Source organism: Phalacrocorax carbo, chromosome 15 (assembly GCF_963921805.1).
Source record: "Phalacrocorax carbo chromosome 15, bPhaCar2.1, whole genome shotgun sequence".
In the NCBI taxonomy this organism is placed as follows: Eukaryota; Metazoa; Chordata; class Aves; order Suliformes; family Phalacrocoracidae; genus Phalacrocorax; species Phalacrocorax carbo.
The window spans coordinates 15,336,803-15,363,015 of record NC_087527.1 but is presented as its reverse complement, the minus strand read 5'-3'; the positions used below and the strand labels follow the sequence as shown (position 1 = coordinate 15,363,015).

Below are 26,213 nucleotides of genomic sequence, written 5' to 3'. Positions count from 1 at the left end.
GGAAGCACACTCCCTGGACAGGCTCTTTGCTTTTTCTAGGTCTGTTAAGGTGTTCTGGATTCACTTTAACCCCTTCCGTGTCTTGCTGGCACAAACTGAAGAATCTAAAACCATTTCAGTTCAAGGCTGGGTTCTGCTGTCTTGGCATCTGTTACTATTCAGAATGAGGATACTCGCATTTTCTTGCTGGCTGCATTCACTGTATCTTTAGCAAAACCATATCATTATCTCTAGCCTTTTTTCCCCCAGCATTCACAAAAAGTCCCTGGGAAACTAAAGCCATGGTTATGTGAATTCAAGAGAAGGAAGGAATACTAAAGGAGCTGCTGTGTATCAATTACTAAAGACACAAGGCTGTTGCATTTTCTCGTCTTGCACAGTTACAACTAACGTGGAGCTCTTGCTTTTCTTTTTAATAACCTTTGAAGGAGGGCCATTTTCTGTAGAGCCTTTGCAAACCTGGAGTTTTGCAATTCAGAAATACTAAGAAGTCTTAAGTATTTATTAATTCAGCAAAGATGATTGTTTTGTTCGTGGCTGGAATTCAAACCACAACCTCCACATGTCCCGGGGCTGTGGTTTGCCTTGAGCTGTCATGGGGAGGGAGGAGAGAGAATATGATGCTTTAGAAAGTAAGTACAGAGTTAAAGTGCCTGTATGGGCAGTGCGCCATTTTCAGGGAAAAGGCAGGATCCAGACAGTCTCTTGTTTAATTACAAAAAATCAAAGCAAAGCACCATGAAAAGCTGATTTGTTGAATTGTCAATTACTTGATGATCTGGTATTGAAAAAAAAAAAAAAACCAAACCCTGTTGGTATCTATATTTCATGTTGAACAGCAAATGTTGAAGAGTTGATAAAATGAGTGTGCCACTCATGCCCGAGGACCAAACAATGTAAAAGGCTCTTTCCTAACTGTAATATACGGAAACAGACCTGTAAGCGTGCCAGAAAATTAGGCATAAGCTTTGCAAGTGAGAAGTTTCAGGAGGGCTGCTGTGATGGAAGATGAGGAAGAGGGTGGGCCCCACTCCACGTCTGCATCTCCATGCCTGACCTGCAGCAGTGTAAATCTCTTGATTTAAGGATTTACTAGTCTGTTGCTGATAATTTCTGATTTCAGCCATTCTTTCAGTAAATCTGTTTCTGTCTCTAGTTGGTGCACTTCTCTTGAGACTGGCTATAACACTTTCTAAATAATTTTTATTGACATGTCTTTGAATTCTTTTAAAAGGAAAACTTCCCAACACTGCTGAGGAGGGCAGTTAGTGTTAAAGGTGAGGTTTTCCCAGAGTAAAAGATTTGCTGAATCATGGAATATATAGGCAAACTGGTGAAAAAAATAACCCTCGATGTGGTCACTTACTCTCACTACTTGACTATACTTTCTCAGGTAAATAAAAAAGAGCCTTTTTTTAGTCCAGTGGGTGAGTGAAAAAATATTTTTTGAGGAATTCAGATGTGCATCCTGGAATTAAGAAATGAAAAAGAGACTTTTTTTGGCTCTGAAAAAGAAATTGCTTTTCACATTCACCAAAGGGAACTTCAGGGATTTAGCTTCCCAGAACATGGTTCATTTTTACCATGTTCTTGTCCTTTGGAGTCAGGTACAGGGTACTACATTTTGAAAAGTTATGAGTTTCCTTCGAAGGTTTCTTCAAAATATGAATTGTAGCTCTGTGCTTGATTTTCCAGTGGTCATGTAAAAAAAATAACAAACTCTACCAAAAATTTTGGCAGTGCCATATGAGACCAGGAAGATTGGAGCTGTTTGTGTTATGTAACAAGTTTATAAAACAGCTTCAGAAAAGGACTGTAGCGACTGGGATACTCTGATTTTTTTAAAATCCCCCCACCCGCCTAGTCAAAGGAGGCAAAAGCACAGTTCTAACTTTGCAAGCTTTGCTTATGTCAGGTATCCCAGAGTTTGAGACGTTTTCTAGTATAAGCCAAAACTAGTTTGCTTGTGGCATATGCCTTTCAGGAAATATTCAAGGGATGAAGGGCAGGAGGGATAAGGGGTTCATTCAGAAAAACTGAACAGTAAATTATTTTCATTACACTGTGACAGCTGTTCAGCAAGACGTAAATGTTCATATTTTTCTGAAAAACAAAACGATGGTCCCTACTCTTTAAATTAAATCAAGGGGGGAAAAGCATGAATCATGAACTTCAGCGAAGTTCAGGAGCAACTGGGTATTTAAAAAGTATGCATACTAATGCTAACTATTGCTATTGGAAGCAATGGTAGTCCTCCACAGACAAAACATCCCACAGTTCACATCTGTATCCAAACCTCTTGCTTGAAAGTTTGGCCTGGAAATTTCTCACCGGTTAGATCATAAGATGCTTGACTCCTCTCATTCTGGTCCCAGCTGGGAATCTGGAAAGTGTAATGCTTAAACTGAATATTCACTTTGGTTCTTGGAAGTGGGCACAAGTTTCATCAAGTTATGGCCACAGAGCTGGATGATGGTTAGTTCATCAGGCTCAGAGCATAATTGTACCTTTTCTGGTGACTTTGTGGTTCAAAAAAAACCACCCCCCAAAATCACAACCCATAGGCTTCTGGTGAATACTGAGGTATTAGTAGGGAATGTGACAGAACAGCTACCCTACGTCCATGGCAGTGTGTGAGCAAGCCGCTCCTCTGTCTGTAAAATGGTGGCGGTTAGGGTAGAGCTAATAGTATGCAAGTAAAGCAATGACACTTCCCCCTGCCATCGTGGCTGCCAGTGAGATCCTGCCTTGTGTCACTTTAGAGTGGAATTGGCAAGAAACAAACCTATATACCAGCTTGAATCCTCTTTCCCTGTCTCTGTAATTAAGATGCTATAATCTCTTAGAATGTTTTCTAAGCAAAGTAATTTTGTTTTCTGTCAACCTGTGCACCAAAACAAATATTGGAAGACACCCTTTATATTTTGTCCAGGCTGGCAGAAACATTCAGACCAAAGATGGTGATGCTATGTTTCATCACTTAAATAAAAACATATCACTATTAATGTGACCATCACTATGGATTGTTTTAGGTTTTTATTGTTCCCCAAAAGCATTTTTGTTTTTGATAGGTCCTGTAATAAGATACTACCTGCAGGAGAAGCTGCCCCCAGAAGCCTGCCCTAATCCTGTTAGATGGCGAGCAGAGACGTTGCAGTCGTTGATGTGCAGGCAGCGGGGGCTTGGGACTTGGCCTTGGTTTGTGCTGTTAAAATTGGAAACACTTAATCTAAGCCAGCGAGTCACAGTCACTTACTAGTTTGAGAAGACTGTGGCCGTGCTTGTACCTCAGTGATCTTTTTAATATCTTTTGAGAGAGTGCATGGGAAGAGCCGTGAATCTCAAAAAGAGCCACTGCATATGCCCCCTTTGCCTCTGAGCCTGGGGCATCTGTCTGCAGATCTGCCCGTGGGCCGCAAGACCCGCAGAGGCACCTGAGAATGCCTTTGCGTTGCCACATGCTCAAATTAAAGCAGTGATAGCAGCACATTCCTCTGCTGCATGAGGACATGTGTGTTACTGGTCAGTCATTTGATTTAGCAACAGGACAATGGGAGGGAGAAAAGAGGAAACAGCCTGAAAGTTACTCAGTGATATCTCTGGGAGACTCAGGGAGAGGAGAATAGCTCCATAGAGGGAAAGAAAAGACAGATTTCTAGTAGGGGTGTTCAGAAAAAGGCTGTTCTGACCCTGCTGCTGCCTGGGGGTGTCCCTTCCCTAAACCAGAAAGAGGAATGAAGATGATGATGGTATTAAGGAAGGGTGGAGATAATGAGAGCAAGCTAAAGTTCGGTGCGTTTCTTCCTTTGTTGAATGCAAACGGAGGAATGCATTTAGTTTTGTAACATTTCTGCCAGGCCAAGCAATGTCATTTTGTTTTCTTATTGCTGTTGCACCCTTGGTTTTCTTTTGAACTGCATACACCTCTTGCTTGCAATATAATCTTACACGTTTTCTTTCTGGCTTGTGTGTCCCAGTACCCTCTGCTGGAAGAAATGAGGATTTTTCAGTTGCATCTTTGTGCCCTGGAACAGTCCCTGTCCTCCAGCAGAAACAGGCTGTGAACTGGTTTGGGAGGACCCCAGTTCTGCCCTGCTGTTGCTGGCATCCATCCTGCAAAGAAAAGGCCTGGTGTATGAAATGTTGCCTGGTTTTAGCACACAGTGCATGGCCAGGCGAGATGGTACACACGGGTCTGCGATAGCAGGGCGCTGAGTTGGATGACCTGTCCTGTCTGTTTTGTTACCTTGGCCATAGTTGTTTGGTCTGGTCCAGTTCATTAAAGGTGTTTCCAAACTAGACTAAATCACTGATGATTCTCCTCTGATGTCCTGTCATGAGAGGTGGCTGGTACCAGCTGGTGGCTTGGGAAGGGGTAAAATGTCCCACAGCAGGTGGCTGTAGGGACATGTTCTTCCCAAATGCAAAGTTTGCTTTATAGGTTGAAAGACAAAGGTCTCTTGCATTTTTCTTTTCTTAAATCTCAGCTAAAGTAATTTTTTTTCTCCCCTGCTTAAAATCTTTATATATTTAGGCCCTCTTATGCCAGCTATGCAAGCGTTCTTCAGTGTAGTGAGAATAAGGTATATAAATGTCATGCTCCCAGTTCAGGTTTCCATAAAGCCCCTTTGGGAAGATATTCCAGAGGGAAATTAAAGATGGGATTCTAAAAGAGGCTTTTGTTTTATTATTATATATTCACTCCAGTACCTGATATATGAGAATTTTTACACTTTCTACACTATCTTCTGTATCTGTTTGCAGTAGAGGCACCTCTACCTCTTTGTTTTGTTCATCTCTTCTGTAAAATATTAAATCCCTAATCTTTCTGGTTCATACAGGGAAACCTTTCAATAACTGCAGCATTTTGCTTCAAATGTGTCTAGAAATCTTCAAACAAGAGAGTTCAGGTTAGGACTGGCTTCCTTTCCCTGCATAAGCAAGGTATTGCATAGATAAAAGAACTTGAGTACCAGCTCCGAAGTGTGTTATTCAGGCCACAGACAGGTATTGTTTCCAGATTTCAAGGCAATACATGATCCAGACAAGTCTGCGAGAGCCTCTGGTCTTAATTAGTTGTATATTTCCTGGACAGCTCTCTGAAGTTGTGGAAGAAATTGAATTGCTACTACCAGCCTCACAAGGTTTTCCTTCCCCTCCTTTGTACAAGCCTCTCAGCACTGCAAAGAGCAGCTGGCAGGTTTGTCAGAGCCGGCTGGGTATCGGGGTGCGTGCCCTACCCAAACACCTGCATTGTGGCGGCAGTGTCAGACCTTGCCTGCAGCTGGATGGTCCTTCATGTCCTTCCAGCTCAGGCCATGACCATGGAGCAAGTGGCACATGTGCTAGATAAGGTCCTCAAAGAAGATATTCCCTACTAGTATCCACTACCCTAAGCAGCCCCTACAGCTCTTTTCAATGCAAAGTTTTAACAAGGCAACTTGCTTTCTGATGCAGACCCATGACGGGCACCCTGACACCCATGCTGGCCAGGATTAAGCTCAGACACCTGGGCTGTCTCTGCTGGTGTCCTCTGCTTTTCTTTTTTCCCTGCATCTTGGAAAGCACATTGTGTTACCTGATTCTCTGCTAATCTGCTGAGGATGTGATCACAAAGTTCAGAGCTCATATCAAATGTTTCTTAGGCATATTGGCTCATTGTTAATTTAAGTGGCACATACTTTAATCTAATAGATGCTGTCTTTTAGTAAAGTAATTTCTCCAGTAGCTGTAAAGGGATGGTATCTTGTGAAATTCAATTTATTTCTACTGAAGATTATGTGGAAAAGGAATATCTAAAAAGTAAAATTAACTTTTCAACAAGGGTAATATAGACTGTATCTTTCCACCGATGTCACCTTCCCCCTCCTTATCTCATAATACTTTTTTACCTGTTTCTCTCTCTCATCACAGCGTACTTATAATGAGCTACCTTGCTTCCGCTACACCGCTACCTCATGAATTCAAACACCAAATGTGTACTAGGCATGTTCTGCCAGTATGTGGTTGGGGAATACTGAGAGTAAAGTCTGTACAAATCCTTCTGTGCCCATAGCTGGGATCACCTCAAGCACATCTGAATTAGGCTGCTGAAGATTTGAACTTACTTTAAAAAGCAAGTCCATAGGAGCAGCCCACCTCACCTTTCTGCATTGATGGTAGATTCGTGCTTGTACTGGCAAGGATGAGAACAGGGAGAACACTGGCAAACAGCCGTCGGGCAGGGAGCAAGTATCCTGTGCATTTTTTCCATCAGAGTGGCATGGGATCTGGCAAGTACAATTCCATCTATCCAACAAAAACTTGGGTCACAGATTGCTGAGAGGTCTAGAAGATCACAAGTGTCACTAGCAGTATAAAATCCAAATAAACTGTGTTCTTCGTTACTCAAGGAAGTAGGACTCTGGTGACTCCAGATGAGGGGCTGTCTCTTTCTAGCATGGCTATAGTAGATATGGCATTAATTTAATAATTCTGATGTTTACAAATTAGAAGCACAAGTTTGCATTCCACATGGCGTCTTCGAAAATGCTCAGAAAGACTCAGCTTGTGTAGCACGTGTGTCCCTTTCAGGCACTGCGAAGTACCCTTCGACCTCCCTGCACATGGTGCTGGGCAGCTGGACTGTGATTATTGCTGGAAATGGTGGACACGGGAGCACAGACTGAGGGCAGTGCGGCCACATGCATTGAGGACTCGGCTGTGTTATGAGTTATTGGTTCATACAGCATCTTTTGGAGGTTATTCTCCGGTTTCCCATTTAGCAAGGTTTCTGGAGCTTGATAATTCCCTTATGTGAATTTTGGAATGGGCTGGAAGTCATTCAGCTGTTGCAGTACGGAGCTGCTGGTGGCCAGCCATATGCAGACAGAACTGCAAAGGAATGTTACTGGGCAGCAGTTCCTTCTTTTTCTAACCAAATGGATTTAAAACTTCCAGTGTGACAGGGCAACTAGTGTCTCTCCTGCTATGGTTATTTTGCAGTGACTCCTTACTGTCCTTGTCTTCTGTCGTGACCCAAAGACCACCCATACTCTCAGCTCTCTATCAGCTGCTGAAAAAAGTGGGGTTTGGTTCCAGCTGCTCAGCGTGGTACTGATGAAAGGTTGGTGCACGTTTGAGAAGCCCTGAATTACAATTGTCCTTGCCTTTTCTAGCTTATGCGGCATTTTAGGCTTTGCAAAGTCCAGGGCTGAGAAAGCAAACCCAGGAGCTTCACATAAGGGGGTTTGTCTCTGATCTGTGCGCTCTCTCAGTAACCTGTGCTCAGAGTCCGCTCAGATTTGCCCATGCATTGGCAATTGGCTCCTTCCTTTGAGGCACCAGAGGGTTTACTGCTGCTCAGGGTGACTCTGCTTGTGGCCCGTTAGACACTTGAAGTGCCATGAAGACCTACTGTCTCACTCTGATAAGAGCATTATCCTAATATAAGCATGTTATTGCATACTCTGAAATCCAGCGAATATATACCCTAAAATCAGTGTGCAATGGATGCCTTCAGTTTGAGGTGCAAATAAAAAGCTGGGCATTTCAAGCAATGCTACGCTATTATAGCATGTTCCTCTACAAGTACATCAAAACAAAAACTCTGCCCTGGGCTTTCATATATGTCAGTCAGTAAGTGCTAACCAGCTCTGTGTAGGTCCTTAATTCACTGCAGGACAATACAAATCTCGAAGCACTGTGTAGAGAAGGATTTTGCTGTTCTGATCTGTATTTGCAAATGAGCCCAGCCCCTGCCGGCACAAGCCCTGCTGCTGTAGGCAACTGAACGCAGCTCCTGGCAGTAACCTACATCTTTGCTACTTTCATGGGGGCTGTACCAGGTTGCTGGGCTCCCTGCAGCTACTGAGCATGCAGACAGCATCTCTGCAAAGCATGTGTGATGAGTCCAGCACAATTGAGGTCTGTCTGCTCGCTGGGCACACAACGTAAAGTCACCCCATGTGTGTAGCTCATAAGAGTGTGTCCTGCCCTTTGGCTGCAGGGTCAATCTGTGCCTGTGCAGTGGGTCTGGGATGGCTGGAGGGCTTCTGACCATGAGCATGATGATGGATAAGTTTACCCCTGTGGTTGCCTCACTCAGAATTGGTTGATGGTATTCTTATTCCTCCTCTATATCTCTGCCAGAGCAGTTCACATGACAATAGTGTCTCAGTCTTGGAGACTGTTTAAAAAAGGAGGAAGGGAACATGCTCCAGAACTTTCAAGGAGCTTTATGAAAAGGGTAGAGTGTATTTTACCTTGGGGGTCATGTATAGCCCAGATAAGACTTTTCACCAAGGAACATTATATCTCAAGTTGATTTTTTAATTGATTTAGCTCCTCTGATCTGTACATTGCCAGACATGAACCACTAGCCTTTGGACAGAGTCCAGGGTGTAATGGAAAGTTCACTGAAACCCCATCAGCTCTTGTTAAACCTGAGTGAATTTCAGCCCAGCTCATTTCTTGTGAATAATTAAACAGTTAAGCAGGTGATGGATTTGAACATCTGTCTCTAGTGTTCAGCTATATTTCAATTAGGAAGAGGCTCATGAAATTCTTGGGGGGTTTGGTGGTGGGTTTTGGGGGGATTTTTTGCCTCTTGTGATAGATAACTGCACCTGGAAACCCAGGGTAGGTGTGTTGGTATCTCCCACTTATCACCAGCGTGAGCTGCTCCATGTGGCACTCAGCTCTCACCAGTTTCTGTTTCCAATAGTAAATTCTCCAGTATTTACTTCTCCTTTTCCCATTTTTATGTAACATTCAGAGTTGTTATCCTTTACTTTGATATCACTTTCTATCAGTACAACTGCTGTACTCACAGTGAGGGTGTAGTGCTATGGCAACAATATATTATCTGCAGTCTTGCAATGAATAAGATATGGTGCAGAAATTAGTTCATTTATCAAAATCTGATGTGGCAGAGCTGAGCAAAGGACCTGGCTATCCTGAACCTCCTGCTATTTTCACGAGACCTGCCGTTCTATTTCACGTTGGTTATGACACTCATGCATTCTCTTCTGTTTCCAGCAACGCCTTGTTAAAACTGCAGATGTCTTAGCACCTTGGAAAATATTTTTAGATGTACAGTAATCTCCAAGTTATCTTTGGTAGTGATAAAAAATGGAAAATGAGCGTTTTTTCCTTCTGTTACTATTCCAGAAAGGTACTTTTCTGTGATTTCAGAGTAGGAAAGAGCATATAAATGGAAAAATCTCGCCGAGACTGGGATATGTGAGAAGTGTGTTAGATTTTCACTGCTAAATACCAAGAGCGCTCTGCCCTTCTCAGCTCCGTGGTGCAGACTGGCCTGTGTACAGCCTTCAGGGTGCTGTCTTGCACCTTCTCTGTCCTACATACACACTGATGGAATGGGCTTTAAGGTGCAATGTTTACATCTAATTCCAAATTCTTCTAAAATATGGGTGTTCAGAATCAGTCAGTTGGTAGCCCTTTTGTTCATGGTCCAGCTGGTACAGTGCTGGATTAGGAGGACTTTCACCCCTGTGTTACCTGTCTCATCTCAGCCATCCAGACTGTTGTGCCTCTCAGGGTGGGGCAACTTTCAGGCAGCCCAGGACTCTGGGTCCAGCTCCCAGGGTTGCTGGATATCAGGGTACTGTTAGAAATGTTAAATCTTTGGTCAGATCTACTGATGATTAGAAATTGTTCCCATGGATTTTACAGTACACAAATTGGACCATCTTCTTAACAGTCAGGGTTTGGCTAGGAACTCTTGGAGAGGAATCAAACCAGAACAGGCTGCTACAGACTTATGGACACAGTTTGAAAGTTTTCAGTGAAATTAGTGCCAGTGCTTAGGCAAATTATGTTTGCTTGTTGACCCCTCTTATCTAATTAGTCCCTACTTCACTGAGCTGCTTCTACTTGCGTATGCTGAATCGGCGGCTATTTTATACTATTGTTTTACCACTCGAATGGTGGAAGAAGTTGATTCAAGTTAAGAGGTGCTTTCTTTTCTGTGTTATAAATCCATGCCTTGTGATTTGTGGAGAAATAAATTGTTTTGTTGCGTATCAGCCTTCTGTTTTAGACCAAAGGGAAGGATGTGTAGTAGACCCAGATCAAATATTACGTGCAGCTGAGCAGCCAAATAGACAACCCCCAGGGTCTGCTTGTTAGGTGTGGGTACACATCCAATGTTTGGGTGCCTGTCTGTACTCTTGAAGTTCCCACATCTTCTCTGTGCGCTACACAAGCAGATCTCACAGTCTGTTAGAAAAAGAAGGGTTGTAGCCTCCTGCCCCATGTTCTGTTCCTCATCTCTGGCCTCCTGGCAGCCAGCACCCTGAGGGAGCCTACGTGCACATATGCTTGTGTAAAATGAACGACTGGTCTTGTTTATTACATAAATCACAGACACATCCTGACACAACAGCCTGTCAGCAGGAGCGGTGTGCCTCACCCCTGCCCAGTTCACGAGGGGGAGGTTGGTGCCTGGTGCTGGGCTCCAGGGAAGCAAACACCAAGGCCGCCAGCCTGGCCCTAACAGAGACGCTTTGAGATCTGCAAAATTCAAGGTGATCCCTTCTCTGTCCTGCACTGTGGGAGGTGGTCTGTCAGTAGTTCCTGTCTCATTTGCAAAAGGCCTAACAGGGGCAGAGGGGAGAGGCAGGTGGCTTTCAGTCACTCTGCAAGCCAACATCAGAGCCAAGACTGAAACCTGGTTCTTGAATTCCCAGGCTCCATCCTCTATGGCCTCTCTAAGCATGTGTACAGTTTTAATAAAAAACACCAAATCTTAACTTACAACAGGATTCAAGAAAACCATTCTGTTCAATCACTTAATTATAGGTGAACTATAATTATAAGACACAAACACACCTTGCTACAAAGCACCAAGCAAAAAAGCAGAAAGGATTATTTGTTGTTTAACTTAGCAGAGGAAGGCAGCTGATGATGCATAAGTCTATCTGACACCTAGCAAGTTGTGTGATCCTATTTGTTAATCTTTTTAACTTTCCATTTTATTAGGATAGGGTTTCAAGAGCAAATAGGATAAATGAGATTAAATCTGTCACCCTGCATTACTCTGTTCTGAGTTATGAACAGAATCACGCTATGTCAGAGATGTATAATTATGAGGAAAATGCTGCCTGTGTAATTGTGTGCTTTGTTCAAAGAATTTGAGATCCATAATTATCTCTAGTATGCCACAGTGGCGTGTGCTGGCTCTTATTTTCTGCAGTAAACAAAACCAATGAAGGCTTCTCTCCTGAGCAGTTCTTGTTGTAGCATGGCTGGTACCCACAGCAGTAGAATATCATCCTTCAGGTCTCCTGGTTCAAGTGAGGGATCCAAACTAACTTGGAACAGAGCACCCATCGTCCATTTATTGTCACCTACCTTGAACTTAAACATTGATTGTGCAGTGAGGTATAATGGTCATGGGGAGCAGAGAGCCTTCTCAGCTGTAGATGTGCCAGGTGAAGCATATCTAGCTGCTTATGCAAAAAGCAAGTCACAGGACATGTGGTGCTGTGTTCCATCACTTAACTTTTTGGTGGTCCAGGATATTGCCTTTGACCTCTGCAATGACCATGATTCTGCAGGTGCTCCTGCAAATACAAAGGGTGCAGCTTTCTTTGACAATAATTAAGCTGTAATAGGAAAGCTCTGGGTTAGAACTTGGTGGTTTTGCTCCTAGATGTCAGTGCATGTCAGAAATCATGGAGTTTAGTTTTTCTTTCTGAAAAGTCTGGTGTTGGTGCTCCATTAGGGGACTATACACTGCTCTTGGCTCTACTTAATTTATATGGCCCTATAAAATTGTGGTAAGCTTCAGGCTATATAATTCCCCTGTGAGGTGAGTTGAAGACACAAAGACTGTAGCCTCTTGAAATGTTGCGTTCCCTAGCCAAAGAAAGCTTTGAATCAATGTGCTGTTTATCTAAATTCATAACAGCTTCTGTGAGAAAAAGCAACTGAGAAGTTCAGCTAGATTTGTCCCATAGACTGGTGTTATTGCTGCTGGAAGCCGATATCCTGGAGGGTATGCACAAAGAAAAAAGAAACTCACTACAGGTCCTGCTCAAACATCTCTGCAGCTTCCTTCTCTAGGCAGAGCATGCAGAGAGTCAGAAGCCAGAATTTTGCATGATGGATTAGTGATAAAACAACCTACCAGACTCGGATTAGAATTTCTGTTACTTTGCCTAAACTAAGCGTGCTTCAGGGGAGAGAGACAGGGAAGATGTATCTTTTTTTGGGAATCCTAGTAGCAATTTTATTTTCTTTTTCAGATCTTTTTACAGTTACGAGCCAGGACTTGATGTCCACATCTGTTTTTATCATTCAGTCTAGTTTACAAATGAGGCCCCTTTTGTCCCATCTAATTTTATATAATCTGTGATGCTGCATAAAGATTCTGGGAAGAAAAAACAGAAGGATTGTGAACAGACCTTCTGGCTAATATGTACAATGACTCACTCTATCCTTTATTTCAACTTCCGTGAAGTATTTTCAGATACACTATTTACCCATTAAATGAGCTGTTTAGTTCAGCTTATGGCTAAAGGTTTTCCTAGTATTTTGATGTATTTGTTGGGAACATGACAAAGTAAATCACAAGTGAGAACATTAACAAATGCTTACGTTCATCATCTGAGACAGTCTCTCTCATTATAATCTTGTTTGGAGTAACTAGTTATCTGCAAGAAAGAGTTTCATATCCCTTGGTTTGCCAGCTTCTCGACTCTACTGCCAAGAAAGTCTCTCCTCCATGCTTGACAAGCAATGGGTAACTTCATAATCTTTCTCCATAGGCAGTTAATTCATGGGAAGAAATCAAGTCAGTCACGCCCATTGCCAAATCTAATTTTACTATAATTTAGGGGGAAGAATTCTTCCCTGGGTAGAATTCATTCTATAACTGCTTATTTCAGGATTTGTTTTGCTTTCCTCCAAAGGACCTGGCAGAAACTGTTGTTTCTTGCTTGGCAAGGTCACCGTGGCACATTTCATGGCAAGCGAGAAACTTCTGCCTTGCCTTGGTTTTCAGTTATCAGCAGCTGCTTTGAGGGAAACTGAGCATGGCAGCAAGTCAGTATGACCTTGCTGCATGTTGAAATTCCACCTCTTGGGGAATGTAGGGGTCTTAGGGTACCTCATGGAGTCAAGGTGTCTTCAGCTGGGTCTGTCTGAGCTAGTTCATCTCCATCAGCTGTCTCTTCTACCAGACCTGCTCCTTTCCCCAAGCTCCTTTCCCCAAGCTCCCCAACCACCTGGATGAGATCCTGAATGCGAGAAAAACAGAAGGAAATTCAGCTCTTCTCCACTGAGCTCTCAGCCCTTTCCCATTCTCTTATTAGGTGTTAATTTCCTGGGCCTTTCCCTGCTTAAGACCCGTCTCAGGAGAAACCCTGTGCTTCTGCTCCCCCTCTGTGGGCTGTAGCAAAGCATCCTTACTCAAGGGATAAGATTTATTTTTCCCTTCTCCCCCCTCAGGCTGGGGGTTTGGCCCCAGCCACAGATGTACCTTGTTTTTGGCTTTACAGTTCATTCACCCTGGGTAGGATTTGTCCATCTTTTACTCACTCCAGGCCAGGCTGATTGAAGCACACACAAGGAAAGGTGCTTTTAAAAGCAGTTTTCAGCACTGCAATGTTAAAAGCCTGGCTGCGAAGAGGAGAGGAACACAAATCAATCTCTTCCTTCTTGCTCACAAAGAAATTGGAGGAGAAAATGTGGTGCCCTTCTAATGCTGGCCACAAAAGCCGTGTTTAACTGTGTCTCTTCAAGGTCAATAACACCATTCTCAACTGTTCAAAACAGCATATTGGTAGCAAAACTACTGTGAATTAGATCTGAGAGAAGGCCGGTTGGTTGTTGTTTTTTCTTTCTCTCCACAGGCTTCAGCCTGGCAGACAATCAGATTCAACTGTAGATGTAATTCAGGCAAACTACAATCCAGAACATGTGGGCAGATGTATGATTTATGGTAATGGTGGTGAAGTATTGCTGCTGAATGGCTGTCTGCTCAGCAGCTTTGGAGGGTCCCTGGCTGTCAAGGCAGGTGGAAATCTAAGAAGCCACTCAGGGGTCTTACTTTTTTCAAAGAGATTCTTTGTCCCACGGTTTTCCCTATTGGTATTTGCAAGGTTCATGAGATTGATCAGATTTTTCCCCTCAGAAATCCTATAACACCAAACCTCTTTATGCAGAACAGAGAAGCAAATTTGGCCTAGTGTTTAGAGACAAGCTTTAGGGAGGTTAGAAATGGCTGAGTGAATAAACACTGCTTTTTATTGGGTAAAGATGCCTGTAAGACAGGCTGATATATGCCTGGGTCCTGCCCTTCTCTCCTGGTAGGAAGTGTTCTTATTTGCAGCTAGAACGATTTTCCTATAACTGACAGGCCTTTCTCCATCCTCTTTTCAAAGTCTCCTACTTTTTCTCCTTTACCCTTTATCTTCAGTTCCCCTCAGTTAGGTTTGCCAGATAGGCAGCAAGTCTTTCTGGTGTTTCTGGAAAGCGCTCGTGTGGCAGGTGCCATCCACTTTCTTTTCAATAGTGCATTCTTACATTCTGCTGACACCTGCAGAGCCCATGCTCAGACTAAATTTTCCCCCAAGGAGAGGTTTTGTAGTGTTGGTGCTGAGTGTTATTTGGAGTAGAAAACCACTTGGAGGCATTGTGAGAAGTGAGTATGCTTCTTTTTGTACCTGCCGTGCAGTGGTTTAAGAACCCTACTCTGCTTTACACCAGTGAAAATTGAAAGTAACACGGACTGCGATGAGGCTATACAGAAGGCAAACAGAAATGCAACAATGGGATGAAGGTTTTACATAGAGAAGCAAAATGCCAGGTTGCAAATAAGGCAATAGGGTTGCAAAGCCCTATGAGCCATGTGAACAATTGATGCTTTCTGTGCTATGGAACAAAGCAGTCTGCAGCATACTTTACATCACTGAAACTGGCTCTGTGGAAATTCCTGTGGTTAAGTTGCAAATTCAGCCTTACTGCATGGCTAGCGGGGAGGGGACGAGACTACTCTATGTGATGATGCTGAATGGGAAGAAACTACGTGTTACAGCCAAAAGAGCCCTTACCTATAATTCTTCTTCTCCACAGGTGCCCCTGGTTGACGAAAGCCATCTCCCCAGCCATCCCAGTGTACAATGGGCTCGTGTTCTTGTTTGTACTGGCAAACTTCAGCATGGCAACTTTCATGGACCCAGGAGTTTTCCCACGAGGTAACAGGGAATGGGACTGTTGGGGGGGGATTTGAAAACCCAAGCCAAAGGAGGTGTTGGATATCCAAATACACTGTTTGCTGACTAATCCCGTTTTTTCTGGTATTCTTTCTTGTAGACCTTATTATACTCAGCTGGCAGTAGAGGTGGGATAGTAGTGAAATGCTGGATCCCCTCCATCTCTCTTCTGAGTTAGGAGGTGTCAGTTGTCCTTGCACTTGCTCAGACTGGCAGTCGAGGGCACAGGGTTGTGCAGGATGGTTCTCCTTGAGCAGCTCTCCTGACTGATGTGATTGCGACTGCCATCCCCTGTGTCATGCTGGCACACTGGATTTAAGTCACTGTCTTCACAATAGGTAGCAAAGCATGGTGGAGGGGAGAGACTAAACTTTCTGAAACAGCTTCATCAAAGCTGACCTCCCAAAAAGCCTTAAACCAAATGCAAACAAATGCAAAAGCTAAAAACGATTATGATTAAGACTTGCTTTAGAGTGTCTAAAAATGTATACATTTAGAATGATATGCCTGCTTAAATTAGTACTGATTCATAGCTGATTAAATAGGATAAAGATCGTTCAGCTTTTGTAATGGGAACCACAGAGCAGCTATCTCTTTTAACACATCCTAATGAGTGAATTATCACCTCATTTTATCCGTCTTCCAATAATTATTCACATGCAGTTTGCAGCAGAAACTGCTCTAGGCATTATTGCTAAAACAGTGGCTCTGTGCTCTCTGCAAGCTGTGCTTTCTCACCTCTATTCACTGAATTCAATATCTATTTTTAATTGCTACCTGGCAAGAACAAGGTACCAGTCCTGCTGGCTTCCCTGAATAGCAAGTGCCAGGTTTCTCCAGGTAGCAGGGTCTAATAATGAGCATCTGCCTGCCATTCCTCTCAGCTGAAGCTTTTGAACCCCCGATTAAGTGTTGCAGCACTACAGTTAAGGAAATAATTGTGTGTAAAGGCAAAGGCAAGATTCAGTCATTTGTGCAAGATTAAGTGATGCAGTGTTTAGGTGCTTGAAGGTTCAAATAGGAGCTAGTGAGGTTTTCAAAAGAGATTTTCACTTAGAGCTTTTGAAGAGTATCCTGGACTTTTTGGTTCCTCCATCTCAGGAGAGATCACAGTGGTTAAACATGCTTTAGGTATGAGGTTATCAAAGGCATCCATGCTCTTTGCCTTCAGTAGGAGGAGGGCTGGAATAAGTTCTTCAGTTTTAAAAATCTCATTCTGGGAATCTAATATCTTTGTGCAATGTAGTTCCCTCAGAGCGGAGCCTGCAGCCGGGCACTCACCACGCCCTGTGAGCCATCAGTACTGAGTGTATTGTAAATTCATACTTTCTTTTGCACTTCTCTGACTTCCTTTTGGAAACAAGTTCTTTATTTTGGACTTTGCATTTAAAGGAAAAACACACAGGGAGGTCAAATAGAAATGTTGAAACTTTCTCATCACCTTCCCTCCCTTCCTGCCTCTGTAACACAAGGGAGTCAGGAGCAAAGCAGGAAGAGGAGGAGTTTCCTACAGCTCGCCTTTCTTCTGTCTCTTTCTCTTCATTTGTGTCTTTGGCCTTATACCTCTGTGCTGTGCGTGTGCTTGGTCTCAATGAGGCTGGGAGCAAGGGGAGTGGGGAAAGGCTGAGAAAAGGGATGGAAGTCATCCTGGAAGAAAGTGATGGGGTAGGAGTTTAGATGTGTGAAGGAAGCAAACTGATACGGAAAGGAAAAGATGGAAAAGACTATAAATACAAGTGCTGGGAGGAAAGAAGAGCAGATGTTATTTCAGATCACAAGTGTGCATGTGAAAAAAGCTATCACCACCCCACACTGCCCGCAGAGCTGCCAGCGCAAGGAGTTAAAAAATTGTAGGTGTGGTTTAAAATGAATATACAATATTCCTGTTTGCTTTCTGTTAATGAAATTAGGTTTATTCTTCTTGGTTTTCAAGCTTCTTAGTACATTTCTGATAGTTACAAATTTAATTCAAAACCAAAACAACAAATAAGCAATGCAGAAGCTGAGATTCTGATGAAATCACATGATTCCTTTGCGGAAGCCACCAAAAATCATAAGATATGACATAAAAACATGAGACTTGGTTGCTGTGTGTCAGTGGATCAGAGTATGAGAATCTGTGTAGTAAGATACATTCCTCTGCCAATGTATTCTTCTCCTCAGATCACTGAAAGCTGGAAATAAACACATTTCTAGCTATATTGTATGAGCTTACAGGTTCTCTGGCAGGTAGAACTTGGTCTATGGGGGGAAGTAAACCCAGCTCACTCTTGCGTTGCTGAAGGGGGCCTGAATCATGAGATTCATTACTCATTTTTGAATAATTTTTTAATTTGTTGGCTCTCGGAATGCTTCTGGTATGAATCAGGATTGGCTCTGGGCAAGTGAATTGCCAGTAATACACCAAAATGAATGAGGAGGAAAGGAAGTATTAAGTCACTGAAATTGGGGCTACTCTGACAAATCTGATTTATGGTTTGGAATGAGACTGGCAATGTTCGTTGCTGGCTAATTATAGATACCAACTAAAAACTGGCTTCCAATATTTTTGATATGAATCTATTTTATACCAACTCGTCAAGAGTGTGTCAATTCTGCAAGACTAATGTGTTTATATGCATGATAGAATGTGCACTTTTTGTCTGCATAGTCAGGTTTTTTACAAGAGCTTAAATGGTTTAACTGTTCTGGTGTCTTGTTTTCATATGCCCACATGTATTTTACAGCATGGGCTTTTTTTATAATAGTATTGAAGAACCTACAGGTTGTGTTTATAGAAGCACCTAAGGGATTTAGAGTCTAGCTCTCGCTAAGAGTCCCACTGGCTAGTTATAAAGGAAAATTACAGAGAATGGTGCCAGAAGAGCACCCTGCTTCCACGCAGAAACGCTAATCCAGAGGATACCCTTGCCAGGTAAATACGGTAGCTGAGCCAGGTCCCAAGCTCATTTAAGTGAAGGGAGAAACTACCTCTGAAGTCAATGGAAATTGGATCATGGTAACACATCTAGGGAAGATTTAATGTAGAACTAAATGACAGTGACTGATGGCCTGCTGGGACAATATTATCAAATTCCACCTAATTTGGAGCCATTCAACCAATGGCAGCTGCACTATAATGTTTAACCAGGTGTTAAATAGATGTGAACATCTTAGACTTTCTCTGTCAAAAGGAAACAAATAAAGATCACGGTGATCTAGAATAAAAGATGAACTTTCATGAACATCCTCATTTTTTTCCTTTTCTTCCCGATATGTATTTGTCTGTTATAGACTGGCTTTTATTTTGTGCATTCATTTTTAAATGGCCTCTTTTCTTAAACAGGGCAGCGCTTAGCTGAGATGATAAACCATCTGCCCTCGCTTTGTCCCTAATAAGATGATTGCGATACTGTCATCCTCATCTTACTAATGGCAAAGAGAGGCTAAATGACTAGCTCAAGGCCACAGAGTGAGAAAATTGGAGTACAGGACTTCCTGACTCCTAGTCCTGTGGTCAGATCAGTAGACCACGCTGCCTTTGAGAGGGGTGAGATTTTCCCAGTTATGTGCCATTACCAAAGCAAGAGCGTTCTGGGTATGCTACGAAGAGGTGGGCACTGGGTATGCTATAAAGAAGTAAGCACTGATGCAAGGACTTTCCAAGGGCACACAAATTGTTTCAGAATGGTAGATCTCACTGTGGCATCAGACTCCCTGGAGCAATGGGTCTTTGGGATGACTGTGGGCTGACGCTGGAGTGCTGAACAAATCATTGTCATTTCGGGTCATCTGGGTTGATTTTGGGTATTTGAGCTAGCACAACCTCCTTCTAGTATTTGTCGATATACTTTCTTTCACTTCATGTGCTGGTAGGCTAGCATTGAATTAATCCCAAATGCATGCAGCAGAACTACTCACAGCAAGGGCTTGGGTGACTTCCATCCCCTCTTTGACTCTAGTTTGCAGCTCATCTTACTCATTTGGTTGTAAATGCTGCCTAAGATAAGACTCAAACACCTCTCTCTGTCCAGGGGCTGGTGAGTAAGGCTGCAGCCCAGACCACCTGTTCTGACAGTCCATGGCTTCCACCACTCTGTGATTTCTCTGACAAGCCCAAGAGAGCCTGTGCAGTGCCCCTGTGTCCAAGGCACTGACTGGATTAGCTCTTTCATCTTTACCCTCTGTTACTTTCACTAACTTTTAGTTTTGCATTGAGCAGCAGATGAAGATGAAGATAAAGACGACGACTTCCGAGCTCCACTTTACAAGAACGTGGAGATTAAAGGAATCCAAGTACGGATGAAATGGTGTGCCACCTGCCACTTCTACCGTCCTCCCCGCTGCTCCCACTGCAGCGTCTGTGACAACTGTGTTGAGGTAGCAGTTCTGTTGATTACATGATCTGTTGGCTTTGCATCAGTGATGGGGTTGCATATACTACTGGAAACACACAGTTGGGTGCTTCCCCCACTATTTCAGTTCTTGGAAGTTCCCAGCTGTAGCCTTGTTGATGGACTCCTGCTAATTTTTACCATTTGAAACATAGCCCTCAGTTACAATGTATGTTATATATACAGTAATGTTTGATGTCAGCTTTGTTGCCAGTGATAATTAGAATAAAAATGTATAATGCCAGCTATGTCTTCCTTGAGGTAGCTAAGATATCATGAATGTTAAAAAGTGGTGAATGGAAGAGTTGATGCAGAGGCAGAGTTCAGGAGAGCAGGAAATTCAGGGTGAACCATTGAGGCTTGTCATGTGTGAGCTTAGAGCTCATCATTTAATTGGGAGCAAACTGGTGCCTACGTTAGCGGACAAGCAGAGAAGCTAGAATGGTGTGTGAGCTTTAGGAAAACCAAACTCAGAATTCAGCAAGTGGTTCTCCAGGCAATGGAAGGGCCCCATGTTTATTTCAGCACCCCAGCTCACAGCATGAACTCGTTCATGTTTCTAATGTTGGTGGCTCTGAATTATGGGACTTTCATGTTTCTTGGTAGCTGAGGGTCTTGGTGAGGCACACGGGATTTTTAAAAAATAACCCCCAAACAATCAGATGTGCTTTTGGGCTATAAATGTCTCTCAGACTTGTAGGTACAGAGTGCTGTATCCACAGCAGGGTATTGCCAGGGGGGATTTTTTATTGCTGAGCTAAAAATTCCACTTCTTAAGGATCATTTCTGCTGCAAGGTCTATTTTTTTTTTCCAATAGAAAGATGAAATCTTTAATATGTCTAAAATATATTCAGCTGTGCCATTAAAATGAAAGGAATTACTAATCAGAAAGGGAAAAAATGCTGGAGTCATCTGGAATGCTCTATACACCATCTTCGTCCTAATCCTCTTTGCCGTCAGCAAGGGAATAGTCCCAAAGAAAGCAGCACAGTTACGTGTGAGAGAAAGGCTGCCTGGGTTTATCTTGTGTCAGTCATTTTCTCCTTCAGGGCAATATATATCTAAGTTATAATTATCTGGAAGCAATGCTGTGCCTAGTAACCATCGATAAATAGGACAAGGCTGTCCTGTTGTGGAAAGCCTTACAAGGATGCAGATTTGAGAAGGTGGAGAGTGAGGGGCTGCCAAGGTCCCTGGATAGAGGGCATAGACACAGCTATTCATAAGTTGTGTCACACCATTTCTTTCAACTGCTGTGAATTATTGAATAGAGCTGGATTTTTTGTAGAAAACCTGAGTTGTATATCCCTAGTTTTAAAACATAAATGTTTTCATTAATCCTAGATCCTGAGGATTGTTTAGATGATAGTAAATCCTCAATTGTCCCATGGAATCTCTTTCTTCTGCCCTCCCCTGTGGCTCAGCGTGAAAATTCATTATCAACAAATGACGTTTCCTCAGTAAAAGATTGCTCAAAACTCACTGGTGTAAGCACTTGCAATTTCATGCTGCCATAAGGCCTCCATGGGATTCAGTTCTGCAGCAGCAATGAAAATGGGAGAGAATCCAAAAGTAACCTAAATAAAATAGCAGAAGACAAGGTGACTGCCTAGCAATCCAGAAGTTTTATTGATGGTGGATCACTTGAATGTTCCTTACTATTGTGTTGGGCAAGTAAGAAGCTCTGTTTCTATAATTAAATTACAAGTGCAGTGGAGGAACATAGGCAAAATGCATTGATGACTTCTGAATCAATAAGTCATGGTCTTAAACAGCGTGCTTTATTGATTCTTGTGGTGCTTATTTCCCACTCACCTGTCTATTCTAGAAGAGCTTGGAGACAGCGGTAGGAGCAACTCTACTGGCTTTTCCGTGTGGAGCCCATTCAGGATTGTAATTCACATCTTTTCATTTTCAGCCTAGAATGAGCAATAAAAATTCTTTTCCCAAATATAAAACTTTTGAGCTGATTTGATAAAAATCAACAAACAACAAAAGCCAACAATCAGTTAAAACCTAAAGCCTGCCATGACCAGAGGGACCCAAAACCGAACCTGTGACAAAAGCAGTCAGGTTTTTGTTTTCTTTAGAGAAGTGTTTGCAGAGGGTACTCATATAGTTTCATAATCCATAGATACTTTGGGCTGCATACAAGATGTGCGTAATAGACATAAGCTATGTCAGCATTTCAGATACAGCCTGAAATGATATTTATTAAATTGCCTCTGTCATTTTCTAATGTGCTTTGAGAAAGCTCTAATCCATTTCCTTGTATTTTGTAAATTTTTGGTAAATACATTGTGCAAAGCCTAAAAATACAAAACCCCCTTTGTCGTCATTGAGGAAAGTTTAAAAATAGCATTACCACAAAACAAAGAATAAACAAGTCATTTTTTGATGTAATGAGTGTGTAATACCTGTTCTGAAGAACACAGAAATAAGAACGATTTATTTCTTGCATCTGATCTTGTCTTCACGTCAAAAATAATCCCATTGAAGACAGTGGATTTACATGCTTATAACACTGTATGAAGGCACTTGAAGGGTATCTGTGGCTTGCCCTCATAACTAAATCTCCTTTCAAAAGGGATCTGACTTTATGAGGGACTTTGAACTTTTGACTGAGACAAATAGTTAGATTTGGACTCATAACTATTAATGAACTCGTGCAGAACTTTGCCTGTGTCTTCTCTCTGGGGACTTCCTTGGTAAAAAAGCATCTTTTTTTGATGTCTGTTTTAAAGTTAATTCATTCAGCTACATATAAACACAGAAATGTGGGGCAGAGAATTCTGAAGCATTATTGCGTCTTCAAAACATTCTAGATTATAACAACTTCGTTGTAATTGGCGACTCATGCAAAGGATGGTAAAAAATGAGTGCTTCTGCTGCTAGCAGATAAATAGCCTGCCTTTTATTTTTTTATAGCCTCTCTTCAAACCCTTTAAAAACTCAAGTACCTCTCCAGCTATAGATACAGAAACCACTTGGTCCTAAGAAGAGCTTTATAAAGAGGGTCTAGCATGTTGTAAAGCTGCAGAACTAGTGTGACGTAATTGTACATGACGATGGTTCAAGTTTATCTCTAAGACAATGTATTTCCTTTCACTGTTTGGATATTGCTCCCTATCTCTCCCTTTCTTTACAAGGATTTTGACCATCACTGTCCATGGGTCAACAATTGCATAGGACGGAGGAACTACCGCTATTTTTTTCTCTTCTTGCTGTCCTTAAGTACGCACATGGTTGGAGTATTCACCTTTGGGCTCATCTTCGTACTAAACCATATGGAAAAGCTGGGAGCAGCTCATACTGCCATTACGTATCCTTCTTCTTGGTCTTTCAAGACTCAAGGTAGCCTTGAGGAAAATGCGAAAGAATGAATCTGAAGATTTGTTGTCCTGGAACTGGTGGAGATCTACTCCTCTCCTGATCCCCAACACTCTTCCCCTGTAAATGCTCAGAGCAGGTTTTCCTCTGTACCTGTCTTACCTGTGTAACCATCGATTACCCCCAAAACTAGAGCTGGCCTTTTGTCTATCTCAGTCTTTGCCATGACAGCCCAGCAGAAGGATATGCTGCCTCCCTGAATTATACTTCCAGTTGGGTGCAACTTTAAACTGCTGGGTACTATTTACTGTATTTAAAACCCTGTTACTGTATTTTAAAGCAGAGTTTGCCCTGGAGGCAATCACCCTGCATGCTAGTGTAACACACGGACCGCTGGCTCTGAAGGGAGCTACCCCTTTTGATAGATCAGTGCAGAATGGTGTTTACAAGATGGTTAGAGCCAGAATCAATGAGTTCGTGTTATTTTTTTAACCATATCAAGGATAAGGACTCAGGCTAGGCACAGATGGACTTAACTTTGAGGTAAAATTTAGTTAGACCTAATTGAAGGTGAAGGATGCCCTCCCTATTTCCAAGATTTTTTTTTCCCTCCTTTACCCTCTCCCTCTCCTTCATAGCCTTTTTTTCCCTTCACTCAACCCAGTTTCTTTAACTCCTGGATGCAGAATGGCTGTCATGTGCGTAGCTGGCTTATTCTTTATTCCAGTCATTGGTCTCACTGGCTTCCATATTGTTCTAGTGGCCCGAGGGCGCACAACAAATGAGCAGGTAAGAAGCAATCCTTTCTCTGTGTTTGTGGCTAAGAGGTTGAGTTGGGAAGGACAGTCAGCAAGTCAGCGTGGGTAAAGCAAAAAATGATCCAAACCTTAGTGGTAAGAGCTAGTCCTCTAGCTACTGCTCCAGCTACTGGAGCTTTTGTGAAGATGTAGGAAGATTGCCTAGTTTTTCATTTTCAGATTTATTTTCTTGAATGCACTACAAGCAAAGATTTCCCCTTTCTAACCACAAAGGATCATCCTGGGCTTATTACCATTTAAAATCTACTCATGGCCTTGAAATAGGTTTTATGTGGTGAGTACCATCAACCCCAGAAGTTCAAACTTTATGAGTCAGGCTGAAAAAACCATGAGATTGAATGAAAGAAAGAAAGGAAAAGATTAAATCATGCTTTTGCCCCGTCTCCTGATATTTCCAACTCCCCCAGCTAACCCACACTGCACATAATAAGGTCTGAGCTAGCTCTTTGTCTCGCTCTCTTTGTGTCTCTCTTGTTCTCATGCGTATGTGCACATGCACACAGAGAGGCTATTGGACCTAACAAACAAGTTCGTTTGTTTCTCCCAACCAAGTGCCAACATGACATCTTGTGCCAAAAAGCTTGTGAAACGTCAGTTCCCCTGCAGTTACTCAAATGTTTATAATCCACAGCCCCTGCGTGGAGGATCCAGACCTATGTGCATGTGCATATCAATAGCATGGTTCGCATGGTGGAGGTCTAGTCATGGGATCAGTAGCATGCCCCTGCCATTCGTAAGGGGTAGCTCAGTTAGAAAGCTGGGTCACGCAGCAGTGTGTGGCTCAGCTGCACACAGCATTTTCAGCTTTCTTCCCAAGGCTAATTAACTGTGTTCATTCCAGCGCTTCACCCTCTCACAGCCCCAGCTCCAAAGCACCCCTCACATGTCTGTGGCTTTTTAACTTTTTTCCCCCACATCACACTTCTTTTTCACTTTGTTTTTTTCAAATGCATTTTTACTGTTCTTGCATCTATGGGCTCTCTCTAGCTCGTGCTGAGCAGTGTGGTGTTCTGGCTGTCCTTCAGGCTGATGGCTTCATGCTCATGTAGCTTGTATGGCTGCTGTGCAGGCTGTAAGAGTTGAAGACATCTGTCTGAGGCCCGACCGTCATAAACTGGGATGAGATTGTCTCCTATCCCACAAGAGACAATAAAAACTTTTATCCAGAATAGTGTGGGAGGTTACATAAGCAAAGAGACTGAAGTCATCCTGAATTGTTGCCTAACGTGGCCTTTGAACAAAGCAGGCTTGCCATAGCTGTAGATCTTTAAATGCTTTTCTCTGTCCTGCTTGGAATCAGCTGCTCTTCATTTTAAAATTTATTTTGGCCAAGTATTAGGTTTGAGAGTGCTAACAATAGGAGCATGAAACCCAGGGCATTGCAGTCTCATAACCCAAATCTTGGTCTGCCTTAGGCTTGCCTTTGTGCAGTGATGAACACTGTCCATGCAAATTTTAGGCTGAGGAAAGCAGAAATTTCCTGAAATGAAATTAAATTTCCCTGAAAGGAAAAATTTAAATTAAAAAAAAGTACAATATACCTTATTGTGCTTGTGGCTACATTAACATTTAGGAAGGCTGAGAATTCTGCACTTAACTTGGTTGAAATAACTGTTAGAAAACGCATCCTAGCTTGGTTTGGTTTCCTGAGCTACCAAACCACTTGAGATTAATTCATCTTCCCATGCCATTTTCTGAAAATTGAATATAATCTGGTCTTAATTTCCATTTAGTCATATGTACTGCCAATCGTATCTGGAGGATGGATGTTCCTAGCCTTCAGGTCCCTTTCAAAAGAAGCATATCTGAGTAATCAGAGGACCAGACCAGGAGTGATGGATATGAGATCTGCTCCTGGCTTTGCCACTGTTTTAAAACATTCACTTTTCTGCTGCAGTTCCAGTATCAATTCTCCTTTCTCACACTGTTGGATATCTGCTGTCAGCTTTCCAGTTACAATATGCTCAGCTGCGCTTGTCGTCTTTTCCCAGTACATTTTATAGGCCCGTGGTAGAGACATATTTGGTGTTTTACTGATAATTTCTGGTATTTGTTCATTCCAGTGTTCCTAGGTTTTGAGCACTCGTGGTAGGCAGACTGTGATTTAGGAGTGCATAGTGGCTGAGTTTAGATGTTTGCGAGCTTTCTGAATGCCTCTGAAAGTCTTTCATGGAATCAAAATAACCCATAACCCAACATCTGCTCATGTCCTGGTATTTTTAGTTTCTGAATAGAGTAAATAAATATCCTTCCTTCTGAGACTGCTTTCTATCAGTGGATTTCAAACTACTTTAGAAACCAAATTGATATAATTAGTAATGTAGTCTGTGAGTTAGAGAAATTTTATTTTCATAGCGTGTTTGAGAAAATGGGCACAGAGATATGAAGTGCTTTGCCAGCATCTGGCACAAGTCAGCTTAAGCCCAGGATTGAATGCAGATGTGCCAAATGTCCCAGGCCCATGTTTTAG

The 26,213-nt window shown here is 42.5% G+C and overlaps 1 protein-coding gene across 3 annotated transcripts in view; it reads left to right on the top strand.

The window, feature by feature from the left end:
• The window catches only part of ZDHHC8 (zinc finger DHHC-type palmitoyltransferase 8), a 116,855-nt gene that overhangs the window by 75,584 nt on the left and 15,058 nt on the right, over nt 1–26,213 (top strand). For 2 of the 3 annotated variants that reach the window (XM_064466536.1, XM_064466535.1), the window contains exons 2-5: nt 15,082–15,203; nt 19,423–19,580; nt 22,745–22,917; nt 23,612–23,714. In XM_064466536.1, coding sequence (XP_064322606.1) covers nt 15,082–15,203; nt 19,423–19,580; nt 22,745–22,917; nt 23,612–23,714 — 556 coding nt within the window. The remainder of the gene's footprint in view (nt 1–15,081; nt 15,204–19,422; nt 19,581–22,744; nt 22,918–23,611; nt 23,715–26,213) is intronic. The other variant, XM_064466537.1, reaches the window with a different exon arrangement.